Genomic DNA, 23,273 nt, shown 5'->3' with positions numbered 1-23,273 from the left:
GTAGAAAAAAAAGATCCCCCCCAGGGAAAAAAAAAACACAACAACTTTCCAAGAAAGAAAATCCATGTATAAGTTTGTCTATTTCATTACAATCAGGCATATTTTTGCTCAGTTATTTCTATCTATTAATTCCTAGAAGTTATCAGCCAGGGTGTCTGTGTTAGGCCACCTCTAAGATGGCTCCCATAGGCCCTTGCGTCTTGGGATTCACGCCCTTGTGTAATCCTCTCCACAGTGATTGAGTTGGATTTATTGACTCCTATCAACAGAATATGGAAGTAGTGATGGGATGCCACTTCTGAGATTAGCTTATAGAAGACTAGAGGGAGTCTTGGGTGCTCTCTCTTGGATTGCTCACTTGAGCGAAAGTCAGCTGCCATACTGTATACAGTACCTCAGACAAACTGTCAAGTTAACTGGATAAAAATGGCAAGTTTCCTACTCAACCTGAAAAGAGAATATAATTTATTCTTAATTCTGATATCTGCTCAAGTTTGTGAACCATTTTCTTAGGGGGTAAAAATTCTCCCTATCCCAGAAATATGGTCACCAGCTGCAATATTTAAAAAAATATATGGAAAGCTGAAATGGAAAACGTAAATTAGCTTCACTTTGCAGTAATAAAGGTCATAATCTATCGATATGGAAATACCTGGGATCCTTGAAAATAAAGACTCCACTTGCTAAAAGAAGTAGATTCAATTATTAAATTACTAAATACATACAGAACCTAAAAATAAAACAAAACCCTTAAACGACTGAGGATTGGGATCCATTTGTGATTTCACCCAATCTTAATAATAATTAAGTGAGCACCCACCATATAAGAAACTAGAGTCTAGTCACAGAGAAACAAGCAAGAGACAAGTTAAGAATCTGCCGAGTTTATAACCAAAGTTTAACAGCTGAAGCAACTGGCAATCCATCGTGACCTTAACTGGATGTGTTTGCATTCATGTTAATGTAAAAAGTATGTTAAGAGCCAAAAACTCTGCCTATGCACCAAAAACACATTCTACTTGAAAAGCAACACCCGGGCTAGAAGAGCGTAACCTCTGCTGTTTCCCGGCTTTATTTCAGAGTGAAGCCGGGTCCTACCTGGGGTCCCAAGCTGACCTAGGGGTCCCCGGTGACCCAGGAACACAAGGAGCACACCTACTCCCGCCTCCTGACACGGATTCCTCATTTTAATTAGCCAGCACCGCTGTCACTCAAGGTGCTTCGCACAGCCATTGGCCCCAAAGTCTCGCTGGTTGGCAAGTTTCTGCCAACTGGAGCACCGGTGGTCATCATTTCCGAGAAGAAAAGTAGGGGTGTACAGGGAAGAGAGGCAAGAACTCCGAAATATCTAGGGTGACACCCTTACCTGAGCGACCTGCGATTCCCCACCGCCGCCGCGACGAATCGGCCTCTGGGCGGGGGCTTTCAGCCAAAAAGAAAATGGCTCAGCCTGGAAGGGGTGCCCAGGCCATGGAGAAGCCGGTTCAAACTTTATGTGTTCACGCCGGTGGAGGTGAGGTCGGGGAGAATCCCAGAAACAGCGCCTGATCCCTCCGAACTCAGCCTGCCCCAGGCTGCAGCAGCCTGAGCGGCCGACTCTCCGTGTTTTGACGTTTCCTATTGTTGCCGGAAGTGACGTCCGTATTCGCGGGCGCTTCAAGAAGAAGTATTTTTATCACCTTCATCTACGATTCGCCACAGAGTCCCGGTCTCTTACTTCGCAGTCCGAGCCCCTCTGAGCCTCAGAAACGGGCAGACTTCAAATCTGCACCTTGGGATCGGACTGGACGTAGAAAAGACTCTCGGCAGGGTCAGTCTTCCCAGGGCTCTGTACGAACGTGCTGTGGAATCTGCAGCGGGGAATCCAGGAGCGCAGAGGAGCCGGCAGCTTGGAAGGTCCTGCCGCGGTGTGTGGCGGGCTTCCACCCGCTGCTCAGAATACAAACGGTCGGCGGGAGAAGCGCGCCCCGGCTTCGGCGTCGGGCCGCAGGAAGTCGTTGCTGGAGGCTGGGCTCCCGGGGCTCTGGGATTGCACATGCCCGTTGTGCGGGGCCGGAGGCCTTTGGAGCCCGTTCTTTGCTCGGCCGCTGCTGGGTGAGCGCGGGGTTGCAGGCGGGGCTGCGCCCCGGGATGGGCCGAGGTCGCCTCTCTCCGCTTCCCTAACCGAGGCCCCGGCTGGGGCGAGTGACCAGGGCTGCCTTTTCATCCTTTTAAATCACGTGCAGGGGAGGAGAGCGCTAGACCTGCCTTGCCCGTGAACCCGACTGGGATATCCTTTTGATAACGAAGAAATGGGAAGAGCTCATCTTCTAAAATCAGGTTGTAACTTAGGGTGGGGAAGTCCTAGACGGACCGATTCCTGCTGTTGGAGCCTCTGAGCTGAGGGGCAGTCCGGCTCCTTGGAAATACTGATGAGAAGGAAGAGCTGAGAATAGTTGATGTTTTCCTTGCTTTACATTTCCCTAGTGTTTCAGTGTTTCTCCACTTTCCTACAGGACTATAGATTTTTCCCTTACCGTAAAAAAAAATCAATCTTGAAATTTGGATTCCGGAATTAGGGCTGTAGTAGACTGTTTTTCTAAAATTATCCACAAACCTGTTAACGGTTTTATATATGAACACAGCAATCCTACAGGGTTATATACTTGACCCTTACTCCCCGTTTTCCCCAATTTTCTCCTCTATTTTTGATAGATAATATTTAGCGTTATGAGCTGTCACAAACTCTTAGACATCGACCGTCATCATTTCACCAGTCGGTGTAGTTGCTTCATTCTGAACAAAAATCACTGAGTTCAATGGCATTCCATTGGGAGGCATCATTTAATGACCTCTAACAACAGTGAGATTCAACTAGATTAAAAATCTTAAAAATGCTATTTTATACCATTTCCACGATGTCGCCTGTAATAAATTCAGTGGGGCAGACCTAACTAGTAGCAGAGAACTCTCTGGAGGAAGCTAGGAAACAATATTGAGACCATCTTAATGGTTGAATCTGTGCCACAAGCTGAGTGATATATGCTTTTGTCTTTTAATTTCTTTTTATCAGGGTTATAAAGCAAAAATGTTAAGCGATTTCTTAAAAAGTTACTTTTCATGTCTGAAACTACTATGTTAAAATGTGCACAAGTCCTAAATTGGCTTTTTTGTTTTGTTTTGTTTGCGGTACGCGGGCCTCTCACTGTTGTGGCCTCTCCCGTTGCGGAGCACAGGCTCCGGACGCGCAGGCTCAGCGGCCATGGCTCACGGGCCTAGCCGCTCCGCGGCATGTGGGATCCTCCCGGACCGGGGCACGAACCTGTATCCCCTGCATCGACAGGCGGACTCTCAACCACTGCGCCACCAGGGAAGCCCTAAGGGTATCTTTTGATGAACAGAAGTTAGTAAGTTTAATGTGGTTCATTTTATCAGTTATAAGACAAGAAATCTTTTTCTACCTGAAGATCATAAAGATATTCTCTGTGATCTCCAGAAAGCCTATTTGTCTTACATTTTACATGTAGATCTTCAACAACAAACCTGGAATTAATTGTGACGGATGTGAGGTACCCTTTACATCAAGGGGTCAGGATTCATTTATCCCATTTGGATATTCCGTTGACACAGTACCATTTATTGAAAAAGACCATCCATTTTCCAGGGCTACTCTGCATCAACTTTGTCATAAGTCTAGTGTCAATGTATGCATGGTCTATTTCTGTACGTTATTCCATTCCATTGTTCTGTTTGTAGATATTTTCAATAATTCTAAATTTAACTTTATAATGAGTCTCATTATCCAGTGGTTGAATTTTCCAATTTTGATCTTCTTCAGCATTGTGTTATTTATTGTTTATCTTTTGCATATCTATGCAAATATTGGAATCAGCTTGTCAATTTCCACCTTTAAAAAACTGTAGGGAGTTTTGGGGAGGGATGGCATGGAGGGAATACATTGAATTATGGATCGACTTACTGAGTCTTTAAATCCTTGCTCAAGATGTAGACCTCTTATTTAGGGCTTCTTTAATTTATCTCAATGAAGTTTTCTGTTTTTTTTGTTTTGAGGTCTTACAGATCCGTTTTAGATTTATTCACATGTTTATGATATTGGAGGCTAGTGAATTATTTACACATATATTTTTTAACATATTTAAACATAATTTAGAAATTATTGGGGTAATACAGAGAAATACAATTGATACTTGTATATTGGCCAGCTATCCAGCAACCGTGCTAAATACATTTGATTTCTTTTGGATTTTTTCAAATGCAATTAAATTGTCTGTGACTAATGACATTTTTATTTCTTCCTTTATAGTCTTTATTCCTTTTATTTCTTTTTCTTGTATTTTTGTACTGTCTAAGACCTCTAGTACAGTATTGAATAGAAATGGTGAGAGTGGATCAGCTTGCCTTTTCCCAGTCTCAGGAAGAAAGCTTTCAATATTTCACCTTTACATATGATGTTTGCAGTAAATTTTTTGTAGATATCCTGGTGATGACTGCAGGCAGTTCCCTTCTATTCCTAACGTCCTAAGAATTATATCCTAAATGTTGAATTTTATCAAATGCCTGATTTTGTTGTTTTTGCTGTTCAAATTGTTTCAGCTTTGACCACTGGAAGCTGTTTCATTTGGTTCCTGTGTCCCTATGACATACGTGTGGGATTGGTTTGTTTGTTTTGTGTGTAATTTCTTACTTTCTAGAATTATATAATGCCTCAGGCTCATCTCATATATGTCCTGCCCCAGTCCTAGAATTGGCCATTTCTCCAGGGAGCCAGCACTACACATATTCTGCATCTATATTAAGCTAAACATGAGTTCATACTTGCATGTCTAACTAAACCATGAGGCGTGGCTCATTCCAATCTGGTCCCCTTGCTTATCTGTAAATTCCCACTCCAGCAATGAGAATCCTGGCTTCTACTATTTAGCCATCCATTTACTTAATTGTTCAATTCCAGCATATATGTGGAATTACCTCATATGTACATGGGAAACAACTTTATACACTGGAGTACAGTGTTTCTGTGCAGCTCACTTTGCCTATAGTCTCACAGGCTCCACTCATTTCCAAAGTTACTTAGCAGCTTTTCCACCCACCCCCTCTGTGAGGTAGCTTTGCGCATTACCTGTATGTGACCCTCCCTCTTACCTCTGAATCCTTGCAGCCGTGATCTCTGCACTTTTTATTGTCTCCACAGTTTTGCCTTTTCCAGAATATCATAAAATGGAAACCAAACAATATGTACCCTTTTCAGACTGGTTCCTTTTACTTAGCAATATGCATTAAGGTTCATTCATGTCTTTTTGTGGCTTCGTAGCTCGCTCTTTATTGCTGAATAATGTCCCGTTGTATGGATGTGTTCATTTTTAAAATTCATTTGGCTATTGAAGGACATCCTGACTGCTTGCAGTTTTGGGTGATTAGCAGCGGAGCTGCTGTAAACATTTGCGTGCAGGATCTTGTATGTGCATTAAATTTTCAAATCACTTGGGTAAATAAGCACAATTGCTGATTGAGTGGTGTTTAGCTTTGTAAGAGTCTGCCAAACTGTCTTCCAAAATGGCTATGCGATTCGCATTCCCACCCACCAAAAATGAGAGTTCCTGTTGCTCCGTATGCTCACAAGCATTTGGTACTGTCAGTTTTTTGGATTCTAACCATTGTAATAGATATGCAGTGGTATCATTTTGTAAATTTGTAATTACTTAAAGACATTTGATGTTGAGCATCTTATATGCTTATTTGCCATCTGTGTATCTTCTTTAATGAGATTTTCAGATATTTTGCCCATTTTTAAATTGGGTTGTTTGTTTTCTTACTCTTACATTTAAGAATTCTTTGTATACTTCAGAAACAAGTCTTTTATCCAGTATGTGTTTTATAAATATTCTGTCTGCAGCCTGTCTTTTCTTTTTCTTAACAGTGTATTTTGTAGAACAGAAGTTTAATCTTAATGAATTCCAACTCAATTTTTTTATGGGTTGTGCTGATATTTTCTAAAAACTCATTGCTAAACCTGGGGAATCAGAGGTAGTTGCCTAGCTGAGCAAGTTATATGTGTCTGGGGGTGGGGGGTGGGAGGGGAAGCAGAGGGAAAGTAAAAATCTAGGGTTTAGCAGCTTCTTACACGGACTTTCAGATAATCATTCTTATTTCAAGGCCCTAGCCTTAGCCTTCAGCCTTTCAGAAGTATCAGGTCCCCTCATTTCTGAACCTGTTGCTGTTGTTGGCTTCCTCCTAAATAGGAGGATGGGATTGACCTACCTTTGCTCTGCTAGGTTGGTTATCACTCATCCATCTGTTTTCCATCTTCCAAAATTTTGTTGACACATCCTTTGTCATGTGGAATCCCCTCTAGTTTTCTTTACCCTGATGAGTATATATGGTTTCTAATCATTTACTTTCATTTTAGTGGTGTTTAGAAAAGGGAATGAAGGTAACGTGCATTTAACCAGCTGCCATATTTAACCAGCTGAATTCTGAATTTCTTTTAACTTATCTATTTTTATTTTTTAAGCAAACGATCTGATTTACAACTATGTAAGTTCAGAACCCTGGGAATACTAACCAAATCTGTGCTAAATTTCTTTGTCTCCATTTCTTACTGATTTTTATTATGTACCCTTTATAAGCATCCAAAATAGTCATTGATGGAGATTATTTTAGGGTGATATGTCTTCCCAAATTGTACTTCGTTGTACCATTAAGTATTTGGGAGAGTGTCATATAATATCAGACACATTGTTAGAAGATGAACATAAGGCAAACTTATTTTTTTAGTGAAAAAATATTGAGGGGAAAAGTGCACCTGACATTCAGGAATATATGGAAGATACAAGACAGTACTACACCAGGAGGGAAGATGAATTAGGGGAGAAATAGCTAAGAAAAATATGGTAAGTGTGTATGAGATTGAACAAAAGAGATTAGAGAAGGTTCAAAAATACAAAGAGTTGAGCAGTGTTTCATGGATTTTTTTTTTTAGGTGAAAAATTAGATAACTTCCAAAGCTGGAGCTGAATCGAATGTTAAATAATGGCAACAGGTGACTTAAAAAGAAGCTTACGGAACCTAGAACAAGTGCTTCGCTCGCTAAATTATCCTAGAGAGGTGGATTGTGTAGGGTGAGCTACAATATCAAACTTCTTTGTATTATTTTCAGTAATGATGTGAGGTAATGCTTGACATGAGGGGAGTATCTAAATAAAAATCTAGATTTTATCTGGGTCCTTTAAATTTTTTCCTTGAAATGACTAAGAGATTTTTAGAAAGCAGTTAGGAGTTTGTTTCTAAGTAGGAATTAATGGAAAATTCCAGCTCAGGAGATTTAAAACAACTTTTAGAAGTAGTAGCACAATATTGTTAGACTCAGGTGTGGTCTCTGTACATTTAATCTCACGGAAGTGTAATGGATTTCATTAGTTCTGTAATTTACCACCCTCGCACATTTAGTTGGGTGGTATTCCTTTTTGATTCGGAAGATTCTAGTTAAAGATTTCTTATGACAATTTATACCATGCTTGAAGATTGTTATTAAGCTATCTCACTTAAACCTTTTGCTTTAGTTTCCACTTTCCAAATGTGACTTACTCGCCTTTGTAGGATGTCACAAGGTACATTTCTTTAATTCTGCCAACCTAATATGGTACTCCCATCATCCTCTTATCGTTTAATACCTCTTTTCCTTCCTCCCTGGGATGGCTGACTGGTTAAATGTTCCCCCCCACTAGAATGCAGCCTGACATCTGGGACTTTTTGTTTAGTTCACTGCAGCCCCCCACATCTCGAACTGCCTGGCACATCTTAGAAGCTAATTAGACATTTATTCAATGACCGTGTCGAGGGACAAGTCCAGATTAGGCATATGTTCAAGTAGTGAGGGAAACTGGGTTGGTTTAACCCAGTAGCATCCTAGATAGTCTTGTAAATTAGGGAAAGCTAACCAAGAGAAGGCTGCGAGTGAATGGATACTGAGGAGACTAGGGAAGGCTTAGCTCTGATGACTGCTATTACGAGCATCCTATGTGAGAAGCAGAAGGCATTCCCTCGTCTGCTCCTACAGTGTGTACCAGTCATATACTGGTTCCTCAAAACAGGGAAATCTCTACTATCCAGACTGGCAGGGGCTGAATCAGTTTGAGTAGGCAAGTTTTCTTCTTCCCACTTTAAGTATTAACATTTTAACAGACATTTTGGATAGGAATAATTCTAAAATATACTGATGATTCTCCTGTCTTCTGGATACAGCATTCAAACATTTGATTTTCTTATTGACCCAAGAGTATCATTAAGAACAAGCTTAGATTATCTTATAAGATAGTAATGTCTGCAGGGTTTATTGAGACGGGTCGTGCTACTTGCTGCTGCTTCAGATTGCTCGCCCCGATCCGACACGCACACATACACATACAATGCACCCTCCGCGTATTTTGATTCTTTATACTTTTTGGCCATTTTAAAGTTTTTTCCTGACATCTGCTGTTTTTCGTGTTGGCCTGTCAATTTATAATATCTGTTTCTCTTACTGTTTCTAGTCTAAGTCCTTAGAAACTAGGTAGCCAAGAGTTTTGAGATTGTTTAACGTAAGAGGTATTAAATGCAGACCTGTCTGTTTACTATTCATAATGTGGATAAGATGGACACATTTTGCTCAAAAAAAGTACTTTTTCATTTCCTGTTTTGAACTGTCTTACAGAGAGACAAGGTTGCTAGAGCAGTTTTCTCATTGGGTAAATTATAATTTTACCCATGAACATAAAAGAGAAACAATTTATGTTTGTCCTGCAAAAAACAAAATATAATCTTATCATATTTGTTCCCTGCCTTATTGAAAAAAATTGGGCAAGGATGGGGAGATTTATGTATATGTTTGAATTTTGTGGAAAACAAATGTTCTAAGTAAGTACATTATCACATCAGTTGAACAAATACTTTCTGTGCCTTGTTGTGAGAGAATCAGTGAAGGCACTTCTCCTTGAGAAACAAGATCTGTGTGTGGAGACAGTTAGACAACAGTACACGGCAGAGCATCAGGTGTCAGATACTGAACACCTGGGGAGTCGTTCTGAGAGAGATCCTTGTGGATCAGAAAGATGGCTTCATGGGAGGCTTGAGATTTGACTGATGATTCACAAAGAATGAATGACAGATAACAGAAGAGTAGGATACCTTTCTAGGCTGGAGGAATTAGCGTAAGCTAGTAAGGTAGATTCCAAATGGGCCCGATGTCAGGGGAAGATAGTAAACTGGTCAGCCTAGTCACAGTTGATAGCTTTTCCAGCCCTGTTTTCCTCATCTGTAACTTAGAATTCCTAATCTTTTCCCTTTGCAGCTTTGTGATAAAGAGCAAGTGAGGTAATGTGAGAGGTGTTTGCAAAACCATAAAGCCTACTTGTATACTGTAAGACCATACATTTGCTTTATTAGTAGGAGAAAATGGACTAGATCGAGTAAGGCTAAGCTTTGGAAAATCAATAAATACTGTGGTAAATAGACTGTTGGTACTAAAGAGTTTTTGTTTCATAGTTAATTTGCCTACACTGGTTTAGAGTAGGGGATGGAATCTAAAGGGTCTTGTGCATCACCTAGTTATTATGGCTATTGTGTTAAATTATGAGTTTTTGACAGTGTTTCTTTTATTTCCCTGATTATCCAACTTTGTGGAATTAAGCTTATTAAAAATCTTTTTCTGTTTTTCCTAACAGTTTGGTAAAGGGAGACACAGCAGCCTCTCTGCCCATCATCAGCTATTCCCTTACCTCATATTCACCTTATGTAGCAGAACTTCTGGTGGACTCCAATGTAGAACTCATAGCAAAGAATGACTTACGCTTCATAGATGCTGTCTACAAGGTATTTTGAATTTATGAAACAATAATTCTTTTAGAAGTCATTGAATGGTTTTCTTAAGATTAATGTTATTATAACTCAAATATATGCCGCATACATAGTTGACAGAGTATTTTCAGATGCATTTATCTCCTGTAAATGCAGTCCCTGTTATAATCAAGATGCAATTCAAGTTTGCTGTATGTTTCATATTCTAATAAATATGAGGACTGGTAATTGTCATTCGTTATCATTTGCCTTTTTTATATCAAATTTTAGTAAAATTTGATATACTGGCAGAAGTTAGAGAGAAATGTGGTTTTAGTGAGTAAAGTTTTGGTTCAGAAAATTGTGAGTTAATTTAGTTGTTTATAAGAAGGGACTACAACTTATGTTGGAACAACTTGTGTTCCTTGAGGTCTGAAACCATGTCTTATTATCTACTCCAGTACCTGCACTTGTACTATATGTATCCTGAACTTAATCTCATGTTTGATTTTTCAGAACCCTACTTTGTATCATTAATTTTTGCTCACGTACTGTGGTTTTCTTAACCTTTTTAAAAAAAATAGTAAAACCCATTTATCAAATCAAATCTTGATTTTTTTCTTTTTTAGGTAGAGTTTGATGAAGTGGTAGCCTTTGAATATAGTCTCTGTTTAATCTTCCCTTTCTTTGTCTCTCACCCCAGAAAGCTTCCATGGAAGCCTGAGAGGCATTTCTAGGAAATCCCAGGGTCCACAGAGTAGGTTTTGAAAATTACTGGTTTAATCTGTATCTCTCATTTTATACATGAGAAATCGAAACTCAGTAGCCTACCAATTTGTCTAAAAATCAAGTCATGATTTCTATAAACAAATAGAACTGTGGTTTTCTGATATCTGCTGTAGTAGAGTTTTTTTTTTTTTTTTTAGTACCTATGAGGATATTTGAACTTTTTATATCTTTTTTCATCTCTCTGGACAGCTATCTATACTCTGGTACATCCCTAGCTAACTGTTTCCTACCTATTCTTCTACCTGGTCAGGACTCACAGCACCCCTACAGGTTTCTTTAGTGCCCTGTATATAATGGCTTAATCCTCCCCTCTCTCCTCTCAGAAATGGCAGTACACCCCTGACCAGGTGGTCATTTATAATTTTGGATTTTTGAAAGAAATTGCTCCCAATTATTACATTGATCTGTTTCCTCTTTACAGCTTCTTCGTGATCAATTTAATTATAAACCAATCTTGACGAAAAAGCAGTTTCTCCAATGTGGATTTGCAGAATGGAAAATCCAAATTTTATGTGACATTTTAAATTGTGTGATGAAAAAGCACAAGGAGTTGAGTGGTCTTGAGAAGGTAATTTTATTAATAGATTTTAACTTAGGCTAAGTTGCTATATTTTAATGTATAAAGTCAATACCCTAGTCAGCAAATTAATGCATAGTGCAATTACTGCACTATTCACAGGTCTGGGTAACCTTACAATGCCTGATGTTTGCTTTAAATACTAGTGACTTGTTTTTGCACATTTGTGACTTGGAGCTACTAGTCCTAAACTAATAGTTCAAACATAATACATTTTCATCACTTTGTAGTTTTCAAAAGACGTGTAGTCTCATTAGACTCGGCATTATTTGGCAGTCACATTTCATATGAAAATTTAAGTGATAGAGGAATTTAATATATACATCATGCTTTCCCACATAATTTATGACATCTTAATACCTTTTTTTAAGACTCCATCACAACAAAGAAAAAAAATCAGTTCTGCTAAGTCAGAACCTTGTTCAAGCGCTGAGAAGACATCAACTGAACCTGTGGGCATTGACGTCACTGGCAGGTTTATGACTTCAGGAAAGGTGGGAAAATACAAAGAGAATGTGTCATGTAGTGTTAAGAGTTACCTACCTAGTCAATCCAACGTATAAGGTTCACTTTTCTGACTAGCATCTGGTAAAACATTCTGCTTAGACATTAGAGTGTAAGGATTTTTTTTTTTTTTTTTTTTTTTCTTTTTGCGGTATGCAGGCCTCTCACTGTTGCGGCCTCTCCCGTTGCGGAGCACAGGCTCCGGACGCGCAGGCCCAGAGGCCACGGCTCACGGGCCCAGCCGCTCCGCGGCACATGGGATCCTCCCAGACCGGGGCACGAACCCGTATCCCCTGCATCGGCAGGCGGACTCCCAACCACCGCGCCACCAGGGAGGCCCAAGTGTAAGGATTTTTAACAGTGCATATCACATATTATCTGGGAACATTCCTAAAGTTATAAGAAGAGGGTAGAAATGTACAACCGAACAGCCTTTCTCTTTATATTTCTAATCTTTAATTCTGCCTCTTGCGATCATGAACATTTGCACTTAATTACATATTTAGTCTTCCTAAAGACCCTCCCTTTACTTACAGTGATAGGTCATGATTTACATACATTCATATTTCTATACCAGGACTGTGAATTATCCAATGATTGGTAGTTCCTTAAATCTATAATCTGGTTTTGGGGTAGTGTTTTGAATGTTTTCTCTTTGTTGGTAGATATCTTCCCTGCCCTTGTCTCCTTCAAGCACCTGTGGCTGAATGAGTCCAATGCCATTAGGGATAGTTTTTCCATCCCCAAGGGAAAATGAAGCCAAAATATTATTTTATAATGGTAAATATACTTTCAGCTGTCTTCCACCTTGGGCAAGCCCTTTGAGATTGAAGGATAGACTACCAGATGAATAACTGATGTGTCATTAGATAAAGGAATGTGAGTATTTTTTGGCTGAAGTAAAATCTAGGGAATTATTTTTCCCCAATTCAAAATATGAGTTATATAAACAGAATCTGTGAAGATATTTATACTTTATGCCATTATAAAAAGTAGTGACATTTAACTGTAAGAAAAAGGCTCTTATGTCAGTAACTTTAAAATAAAATATGCCTGTTTTGCTCCAGGTGATGAGGGCAATATGAAAAGGAATGTAAGTGTCTTGTATCCTTTCCCAACTAGAATTTATCTAAACAGGGATTTTTTTACACTGATTTTTTAATATTCATTGTGCTTAGCACAGGATTAAGTCCACTGTAGGGACTTACTAAGTATGAGTTGATAGAACTGAATGTATTTTTCAATCTTCTGTTTCACTATGGGGGCTGAGGGGTGATCTAAATTGTCCTAACAAAGAAAGATACAAAATTTGAAGACATGAGACTTTTTAATTTTCGTAAAATAAAGTTTCCTTTGTTATCCATCAAAATTTTGTAAATTACATCAAATTCTTAATTCTCAGAAATTTGAATAGTTATTAAAAGTATTCCAGTTTAGAAAAGTTGGAGTAGTAAGTGCATTCCTTTGTTTACATGAAAAACTGAGTCAATACTGAAGCAAGTTCTCTCCTCCCCAGTGCCTTCTCTGGGGTGGTAGTTGTGACTTCTGTGTCACATGTGCTGAGTTCATGTTCATACGCAGGTTGCCCGTAGAAAAGAAGTAGGCAGAAGAGTCCTACGTAAATGCGGTTTGACCTGGTGCCTTTACTCTCAGGAGCTTCCCTTAGTTTGAATTGTTATTGACAGTCTTATGTTTTGTGGTTTGTTTAATACCAAAAAAAAATTGTAATGAGTCCTACTCATAAAGCCAGTTCTTGATTATCTACATGTGAATAGTGTGTTAACCTTTTAAAAATAACTTCTTCTTATGGAACATTTCAAACCTGTACAAAAGTATCCATTCTGTGACTCAGCAATTTGTCAACTCTTTGCTAATCTTGTTTCATCTTAATTGTAACCACTTTCCCAACATCTTTTCTCCCAAACCTGAAACCATTTGAAACAAGTCCCAGACATCATTGAATAAATATTTCAATATTTTTGTAAAATATAAGAATGCTTTTTAAAAATCATGACCACAGTTGTATCATCACACCTAAAATAATATTAATAAGTTTGTAATATTTGGTATATGCATATGTGGTAATTTAAACTTCTGTAAATCTTAAATGGAAGATAGGATGTTTCTTTTGAATGTTTAAAATAATTGTGGAGAACAGGGAAGCATCTCTGACATGTTTTTCTCTGTGCAGAAGAAAGCTGTGGTGATCCGGCACCTGTACAATGAAGATGGTGCTAACATTCCTGAAGATACAGTAACAGGTGTTAGTGAAGCATTTGATATTTGTGACTTAAAGGCTGCTGGAATAAAGATTCCTGAATTACAGGTTCCTGAAATTAAGTGTGAGCAGCAAGTAAGAATCTGGGACTTCTTTAACAGATGCCGATATTTCTTGCTTTGATATACATGATTATTTCAGCATCTAATCTTTGGAACATTTGTAGCCTTTTAAATTATTGATCATGACATGTTACCTTTGTTACCATTACTTAAGAATCAATAAGTCTTACTGAATATAATTCAAAAGATATTATTTGCTGCTTATATTTAGGGTACTAGGAGAGATGTCATGGGTAATGCAAAGATGAATAAGACATAGGACTTGACTTCAAGGAATTGACGGTCTGGTGAGAGATAGAGATATACTACTTTGTTTAGTGAAGGTTCTTTATCACCTCTTCCCCATATTGATGAATGGAAAAAAATGGGGCATTACCACCTTTTCATTTTCCTTTTGGGGTCCTTGCTGTCCTTTGCTGTCTCTCTCGGAATATCGTTGCTATTACTTTATTGCCACAGACCCCATTATAGTGTCTTGTCTCTACTGCTTCTGTTAAAACTTCTTTTTCTGTCCGACTTCTATGTCTTGTGACTTCTATTCATCTTGGTATACAGTTGGCATTTAAAAACTACCAGATGACCATTAGGCTTACTTCCTGTTTATAGCAGACGAAACAATCTCATTTCTCGGTCATTTCCTCTTAGCTCTCTGCTAGGTCTAGTTATAAGAAGCTAGTCACTTACAGTTTTATTGTACAAACTGATACTGTTCTAAGAGCTTTATACAAATTAATCCATTTAATCTTACAAGACCCAAATGAAGTTGGCACTCTTGTCATCTTTTTTTTTTATATATAAGGAAATTGAGGCATCGGACATCTCGCACGAGCTAGTTTAAGTGTCCAAGGTGCCTCCTCCAGAAGGAGCACTCGTAACTCTCATGCTGTCCTGCCTGTTGTAACTATTGAAACAACGCGTGGAAATGGGAATACGCTGAATTACAGGAATTTTAATCTGCGTGATATTTTTAATCTTTCTAATCATTTTAGGGTACAGAAGTCAATCCTGAGGTTATTGCACTACAGACTGTGTTTGCTGAATGCCAAGAAAAGCTGAAGAAACTGACTTGCATAGAAAGTAGATTAGAATCTTTGGAAGAAAAAATGAAAGGGAAAGTGATGGTGAATGAAAAAACCTGGGTTGATCTTCTAAGTCGTGTCACTCTTCTTGAAACAGAAATGCTTTTATCTAAAAAGGTATTTTCTTTCCTTTACATTTATAGAATATCTCAAGATACAGTTTTGTTCATTATTTCATCATTCTCTTATTTGGAATGTTAAATAAGAGAATACTTAGGTAATGGGAGTGTTCAGTTGGGATAAAGGCCTGTTTAGGAACACCCTGTTTGGTGATGGTTGTTGTGACTATTGCTTTTCTCTTCATCAAATAAGATAATCTGACAAACTTGTAAGCTGAGCTTTTAGAGACAGTTATGTCATTTCTGGTCCTAGTCTGTCTTTCCTTCCTAGAAAGTTAGTAGATTCAAGTTTTCTCTCTCCTTCCACATTTAAAAGATCAGTTTTTATATGTAGGGATATTTATGTTTTGCTTATAAATAAAATAATCAAAGGTAAGTATTTATTATGTCATCTATATATTTTATGCTTAGCAGTAAGAGCATAAAATGAGAACATATCTTTTTATTTTATTCTAAATACTAAACTGTATCATTCCAGAATGATGAATATATAGAGTTTAATGAGATGAGTGAAGACTGTGCTTCTAGTAGCGACATGGATAGTCTCAATCCGGGTAAGTTCTTGGCGTACTGGAATTGGTGATATGGTAAGGAGTTTTCACAAAAATGTTCTTATAGTATTTGGTCGTTTTAATTATCCTCAAACCTTATTTTTTTAGAAATCGCAAAGCTCCTAAAAACAAGGAAAATATCAAACTTACAGACTATAAGTCAAGGATTGCTAGAAAAGCCGACTTACATGTCTTACATGTAGTAGTCGAATAATTTCCAGTGTACAAAATTGCACCCTTTTAGAGATGTTTTACTCTTTTAATTGCAAAGTGCTTTAGAATAATAAATGCACCTCCAAAGTTTCTAATTTAAACTTAAGTAGTAGCTTTTGCATATGTAAATAATATATGTAAGAGAAAAAAAAAACATTTGTCAGTAACCTGTAAAGTGTTACAGACCTCTTGCATTTCAACAGTTCCCTGGTGGTGATAAAATGAGAAGGACCTAAAATTAGGACACATCTTCTCCGTGTCACTTAACCTCACTAGGCTGCTGACATTTTCATTGTGACGGAGCAGCAGGGGTAAGACTTCTGAGCTGCTTTTCAGTTAAAGCTTTAATTTTTTTGATTCTTATACTTTTTGAAAAGACAAAGGTCTAAGTTTTGTCATGTTTATAATTAAATCATACTTGCAGAAGAGATATTTTGTCCAGTTGAGCATTCATAATGAAGCTAACTTTTTAAATCTGTGGGTGTTTAACCTCATTAAATCTTTCAGCTACTATGTGTATAACAATTTAACAACAACACATTGTAGTGGTAACTACAGGCCTGCACTGTTCCACCTGCGATAGTAAAACATTTAATTCTCAAAGCAAGATAAGTGCTATTATAATCCATATTTTGCAGATGAGGAAGAGAGATTAAATAACTGCCCAAGGCCACACAGCTGTTGAATGATGGGACATGTTTGAAAAGAGGCAAACTAGCTTTGACGTTTTCTCTTCAACACTACATATTCAGTTCACGTGCCAGTTTCGTTGCACAGAAAACAAGTTCAATAATTAGGTTATTAAATAAAATTATTTGAGATACATTAAATAAAATTATTTGATATGCTGCTTCTGGCAGTAGATTTATTATCGACTACAAATTTCAGATTTGGTAAAAGTTGACTCTTTTCCATTTATCCTTCATTCATTACTCAACAAATTTCAAAGCTCAACTCTAAGATCCTTGAGAGAAAGAACTTCATCTTATGGTCTGTCGAGCATAATGTCTGTGCTTCTGTCACCAGTATCTATCTGTATATGGTAGAAATCAAGTTTTTATGCATTGAAAGAATACTGAAGTCTGCTATTTGCAAAACATTGCCTTTTCCAAGTTCGATTTCACCTGTTTGGACTTAGTACTTTTTAAATAACAGGTTACAGAACATACTTTTAACACATTAGTCCTATGCTAGGACTTAAGAGTGATGAGCAGATAGACCAGTATCTGAAATGGATTATAGGTTATGAATGAGTTGAATACCTAGTCTCAAAAAATGTATAATCTGACCCTGATCAGTTGAGTCAAATTTATGAAGCCTGACACATTACACCTTACCTCTCCATGCTCCCTGGAAGCAGAGGGTTTGAATTCCTTTTGATGTTGAGAGCAACAGCTCACCAGTCTGATCTGAGGATCATGTTAAGTTGGGAATGCTTTTGGTGAAGTTCATGCCCATTAGTAAGTAGAGGAATGGAGCAAATGGGCAAGAGAAGGAGACAGGAGAGACTGTGGCTCCATGCGAGACCAGAGTCCTCATGTGCTAACACTTTGTTCCCTGACTGAGGTTGTCTGTGTAGGCTTACAGTTAAACTATGTAAACCAGTTTAAATGGGTACCTGATTTTTTTTTTTTTTTGGCCTTGTTTTTGCAGCCAAATGTACCATGACTAAAGACATAGGGCTTCTGAGATTGGTTGGACAGGAGCTTGTCTTATCTCTGATGTTCTATATCCAATTCGATGGTAGGAAAGACTTTCCATCATTTTGTTGAATAATATCAGGATACTGGAAATGGAAAGTTGTTCAGTTCTGTAGAGCAATAAACCTGGGAACCTGGATTTTAAGCAATTGTTTTCCATACATATCAACTTAGGGTAGAATGTTTCCTGATTTTTAGGAAGTACATATAGTCAGTTTTAGTAATAGTTGCCACCATTTTAAGAAAAGAATATACACGGATCAGTAGCTTATTTAAAAATACATTAACCTGCATATTCAATTGATTGCTATCATGATAAAGATAATATTACTTTTTGTGATTTTTATTGACCAGTTTTTAACATCCAGATTTCCGTATGCTGGTCACTATCCTAAAAGAATTTTTAAAACTCATCTAGACTGATACCAGTAGGCATTTTATTTTGAGATGTTTATGTTTCTTCCCTCTATACATAATATTTTAGATATTTGACTCTACTATGAAAGGAAAAGGTAACCTAAAATTTAATTTCTCCACAGATAGAAAAAGCAAAGAGGAAAGGCAAGCAGATATTCCTTTGTCCTCTGGTTATAGTATGGTATCATCCGATTCAGCTCCCAGAACCTCAACTATTAATTACTGTGGTTTGAAAGATATTTCTGAGGTAAGAACAACGGGCAACTACTTAGGTGATTTCCTTTGTAAGGTCAGGAGAACAAGCAAGCATTAGATTTAGTTGGAGAAGCCATGGGCTTCTACAACTAAGATTCACTAAGATTTAGTGAAACTGTAAATCTTAATCTCATAAAAATTCTTTGTGATAAATAAATGGTACTTAATGCAATGTTTTAGACTGTGTTTTATATGTTCACGGCCCATCTTTGATTATGGTTTACTTTGAGAAATGGCCTAAATTTGTTGCTTTTTAAATTAAAGGAAACAACAATCCAGAAAATGGAAAGGATGAAAAAAATGTAAGTAACAGAAAAGGGGCAACAGAAATTCATTTCTCTATAGGGAATTGTGTTGGATTACAGTATATAAAGAATGTGCATGTGTGTTTCAAACCTTGAAAGTCCCTCAGTCAGGTGTGGAATTTCCTTCAAGACTCCAGTGGATCATAAATCCACCTCCAGTTATGTGTTTGTGAGATGAGTCACTGTTTTTGTTTCCAACAAGTGATGTAAAACATTGTTAATGGAATTAATTGCAGATTAAAGAGTGCAGTGATATTTTTGGTTGATAATCAAGAAGTTATCTATTTTTGATAACTACTTTATCAAAATACTAAATTGTATATGTAGATGGATGGTTTGGAGACATTTTAAGTATTGTGAAAGTATTGCTAGTCCTTTTCAGAAAATTGTTGGTATGGTAATACTAGATATGATACTTTCATCTAGTACAAATATGAAATTACATGATTTTTTTAAAGAACAGTTGAAAGAAAATATGAAATGAAATTGTGTAAGATTATCATGCAGCCTACAACTTTAAAAGACTATATATTTTTTTTTTTTGGAAATTGAGATGCGCTGAAATAACTTATGCTTCAAAAATTAAAGACGCATAATTGACTCTAGTTGTTTTTCCTCCCCTTCTGGCCATAGTATACTTATTAACAGTAACTACCTATAAATAATCACTGAAATTTATTTAAGGCTCAAAAGCATAACTGCAGCAACCTAATTCCTATGCCTCACTATGAATTTGTTATTTACTTAATATATTATTTATGTATTGTATTCCAGGTTTGAAGAAACTGCAGAGTTACTGAAATGTCCAAATCACTAATTATAGAATTTTCTGCATGAACTTCTCTAGAACTTTGGCTCCTGTACATGTTATATATTTTAAAGAGTTCTCTATGCAATTTTAATATACTGTAATATTTTTATTAGAATTGGAATTCCATTTGGTATATTAGCTTTTTCATTCAATGTTGAATAAATACTTAAATATTTTTGTGCTGTTATTATACCGCTTTACTGTTTTACTATTCTTAGGGAAACTTAGGTGCCAGTACATTTCTTTTACAGCGTGAAGTCATTCCAGCACTGTATTTTTGTGTTGACATTTGTTGGCAACGTGCTAAATAGTTTTTTAAAGTACAGGCTTGAGGACCATGGTTTACATCCTGTTGGAAACACTCCACCTGGGACTTGCATATTGTCCCCAGGAGGCTCTCATACATACCATCTTGCCATCTGTACTGATGAGTATCTTGCAATGAAAAGTTAAATATGCTCATTGAGATTGAAATACAACAAAAATACAGCTATTTCACGCTCAGTCAAAAGGCAGCAACACGTTTTCAGTTAACGCTGAGGAAGTTAGGGCATGGTTCTCCCTTTGTGTTTGAAAGCAGGTTGGACAATGGTGAAAATGTGCCGAGTATTTTAGTGCTCTATTCTGTAACACGTGTTAAGAGCAACAGCTCAGACCCAGATGGTGGCCATTCCTGTATTACAAGATACACAGTGAGGGTTGTTTTGTTTCTTGTTTTTTTAAATGATGGGAAGTTATATATCTTTCTAGAGAGAGAAAAAGTCTTAGAGGAAGTTAAATTAAAAGAAAAATGAAATTCATTTAAAAATACTAGATAAATTCTTTTATTTATTCCTATGTTTATATAAATGTAATTTGATATTTGTCACCTATGAAACATTAATAGTAAGTTAAAATTCTAAGTAGAGTTAACTTTTAAGAAGGCATTTTTAATATTCTACTACAGGTACACGTGTAGTCATCATACTTTAAACTTTTGAAGTTAGCATACAACTTTGAATTTAGTAGTTTCAGTAAATATTTCTAGAATTAATGAATCCAATTAGCTTTATTTTTTCAATTGTAAAAAGTTATGAATCAAGAGATTATAAAAGAAACTACTTTGTCAGTTAAACTTCTAAAAATTCAGCATCAGCATGGAATTGTAGCACCACCTTGTGGTTTACATGCCAGTATTTTACCTTTTAGTAAGATGTGATTTCCTGTAAAACAGGATCGTATTTTCCCTTTTGAAAAACTCAATTCCAATTTTAAAAAGAAGTGTTTTTGAAATTTTCTTTTTTGTGCAAGAGAGAAGAAAAAATCATCTTTTCTCACGGTCTCTTTTTCCCCTCCCTCTCCTTTTTCCTTTATGTTAGTGTACATATATACCTATTAGATGATTTTAAACATTTTAAATTTCCTGATATACATTAAGTGTGCCAAGTATAAGTTTCTATTGAAAATACAGTAAAAGATGTCTTATATTATCTAGTAGAAATTTGGAATCCAAATTTTTTTCATACTTTTATCTAACAACTTAAACAGGAACTAATGAAATCAACACATAACGCCACCAGACATTTATACTTACAAAGAATCTCACTGTACTACTTTGACAATGTAATCTTTGGGGGAAAATAAAGCAAATTTGACTTCACTGAAGTTATTGAAGAGAGAACAATTATTTATTGTTCTAATTCTCTTAGAAAAGTAGAAAAAGATTTCCCTCTTAGGTGATTAGTAGTTGGGAACCACAGACCAGCCCCTTTTGATTAACTTGAAGGTCTTGAGAAAGTAGGGGAGGGGGGTCCTGGAGAGATTCGGAGCTACATAATTAAACCCGTAGTTAACTGAAATTTTCACTAACTCCATCCCCTTAATTCTCCCATAAGTGGGATGAAAGGTAATGTATTATACCGCCCACAAAGGCATCAGCAGCTGGTGTGGCCCTATTTGTAGTGTGCGCTGTGAATACAGCTGCACAGAGGTCAAATAGAAACACTAAGAATGCATAAGGTGAAGTAAGAAGAAGTAAAGTCAACCGTATGAAAATTCTAGGCAAAGCCAAGGACTATTAAGTTGGAAAAAGTAGTTCTATATTTGTTTGTTTTACTTTAACGCTTTGTAATGTAATGTTTTAACGTGTAATACATTCCCTACAAAATAAAACTTCCAGCCTTTGGAGCTGCGTTTCGTGCTGTTCATTCCTCACAGCTTTACATCACTGACAGGCACTTGGGGAAGCACTAAAGAGCAAAAGAACCTTGTCAGTTTTACAAGCGACAACATTTTGTGAGCTCCAATAACATTATAGATCTAATTGTTACTTTTTAATAAGCCCAAGGTTCCCCTAGTGAAAATGTCCGGTTGTTTATACGACTCACTCAAAGAGTGAAGAAAGCAGTAGTGACACTGAGAACGTGCAGATTTATTGGGGTGGGAGGGGATTTTTAAAAATCCATACTCATTTTATCATGGTTTTTATCTATTTCTAATACATGTAGGAATGGGTACTGTATAGTATGTATGTCTTATTTTTCTCTGAAGTCCACTAAATCACTAATAGAAATTATTCGATTAAAAAAATTTTAATGCAAAGTATTCAACTCAGCGTTTTAAAATTAAGAACCAGAGCACTTTTTCAATAAGTATCCCAAATGTATAAGTTATTTGAATTACACATTATAGATGGGTGTTAATAAAAAGGAGAGAATCATAATTTTAGTTACCCAGGAAGGTTGAAAGGTGGGGATTAGAGTGATACGAAGGCTGAATGTTTTGGAACACTAACTGGCACCTAGTAGGTCCTAATTTGTAGACATAATCCTTCAGTTCACTTAAATTGCTGTGTACTTGGAGTGTAATCAACTTATTAGATCACGGGGCAGAGCTCTTCAATTCGTTTGGTGTTGAAATCCTGAAAGACGTGTCTTGATTGTCTCTGTGGATTGGCCTCTCTTAAATCGTGCTTTTGCACACTTTCTTTTGCTGAGAGTGACTTCCCCTTCCATCTGGAAAATTTCTGCTTATCCTCTAAGACACTGTACCTTCCTTGGAAAGACTTTTCACAATTACAGAAGCCAAATTATGTTCTCTCTCTTTGCTGCTTTATAGTACCTTGTTTATATTTCTTATTTTTATACCAATTTCATAGCTCTTGTTTATATGAAGTTAATATCCATTACTTCTGTTTTTGAGGGTTTTGGTTTTCAGTCTTTCTTCCAATGGTTATTTCCCTTAGTGCCTAGCATTTGTTCAAAGTAAGTGGTAGTTAATACTTATCTGGTGGCCAAATTAATATCAAATTATAATGAAATTATAAATTATAATCAAGGTTTCCTGATAAGTAAGATTTTATCAGGTTGAAGCTGTGGTCTGGTCAGTCCTGCTACATCCCTTCCATGGAAGGAATGTATTGACAGAGGAAAGATACAATCAATATACGTTCTAGACAAGGGTTATCATACCTTATATGTATGCTGATGAATACATGTAGCATGACGCTTCAAGTGTTTACTAGGTGCCAGTCAGTGTTCCAGGCACGGGCCTTAAGCAGAGTACAGGTATAAGCATGATTCCTGTTCTCCCGAACTAGCAGCTGAGCAGGAGAGACAGATAAGCAGTAACAGTGTCTAGTAAGTTCTAAAAGGGAACTATCATGCATCTGAGGAATCTGGGGTAGAGGAAGCGGCGTTAATCTGAGTCCTGAAGGATGAGTGATGGGGGCGGGTAGCCAGGGAAGAAAGGGTAAGCAGAAGGCCTAGCATGAAAAAAATCAAAGGCCGGAGAGGACGGCCGCTGGGACGAAGTCCACTAGGGCC

The 23,273-nt window shown here is 37.1% G+C and overlaps 2 protein-coding genes across 6 annotated transcripts in view; one reads left to right on the top strand and one right to left on the bottom strand.

Moving 5' to 3' along the window:
* Positions 1-1,606, bottom strand: part of FBXO8 (F-box protein 8) — a 35,824-nt gene extending 34,218 nt beyond the window's left edge. The window contains exon 1 of one of the 2 annotated variants that reach the window (XM_081236727.1): positions 1,367-1,606. The gene's annotated coding sequence lies outside the window, so the exon portion shown is untranslated. The remainder of the gene's footprint in view (positions 1-1,366) is intronic. The other variant, XM_081236728.1, reaches the window with a different exon arrangement.
* Positions 1,607-1,760: 154 nt separating this feature from the next.
* On the top strand, positions 1,761-21,621 carry CEP44 (centrosomal protein 44). Of its 4 annotated transcripts, none has more exons than XM_081236721.1 (11): positions 1,765-2,094; positions 6,980-7,118; positions 9,699-9,846; positions 11,021-11,167; positions 11,548-11,670; positions 13,872-14,033; positions 15,010-15,216; positions 15,697-15,772; positions 18,222-18,346; positions 18,619-18,656; positions 19,434-21,621. In XM_081236721.1, exons 2-11 carry the CDS (start codon positions 7,030-7,032, stop codon positions 19,474-19,476), a joined length of 1,158 nt encoding a protein of 385 aa, XP_081092847.1. In that variant the 5' UTR covers positions 1,765-2,094; positions 6,980-7,029; the 3' UTR covers positions 19,477-21,621. The 4 variants fall into 4 exon arrangements, with proteins under 4 accessions (XP_081092850.1, XP_081092847.1, XP_081092848.1 ...); XM_081236722.1 differs by lacking the exon at positions 1,765-2,094 and adding an exon at positions 2,110-2,319; XM_081236723.1 differs by lacking the exon at positions 1,765-2,094 and adding an exon at positions 3,217-3,386.
* Positions 21,622-23,273: the final 1,652 nt, after the last annotated feature.

This window comes from Mesoplodon bidens (genome assembly GCF_964165515.1).
Source record: "Mesoplodon bidens genome assembly, chromosome: 6".
In the NCBI taxonomy this organism is placed as follows: domain Eukaryota; kingdom Metazoa; phylum Chordata; class Mammalia; order Artiodactyla; family Ziphiidae; genus Mesoplodon; species Mesoplodon bidens.
The sequence above is the reverse complement of the archived record's forward strand: the minus strand, read 5'-3'. Positions and strand labels throughout refer to the sequence as shown.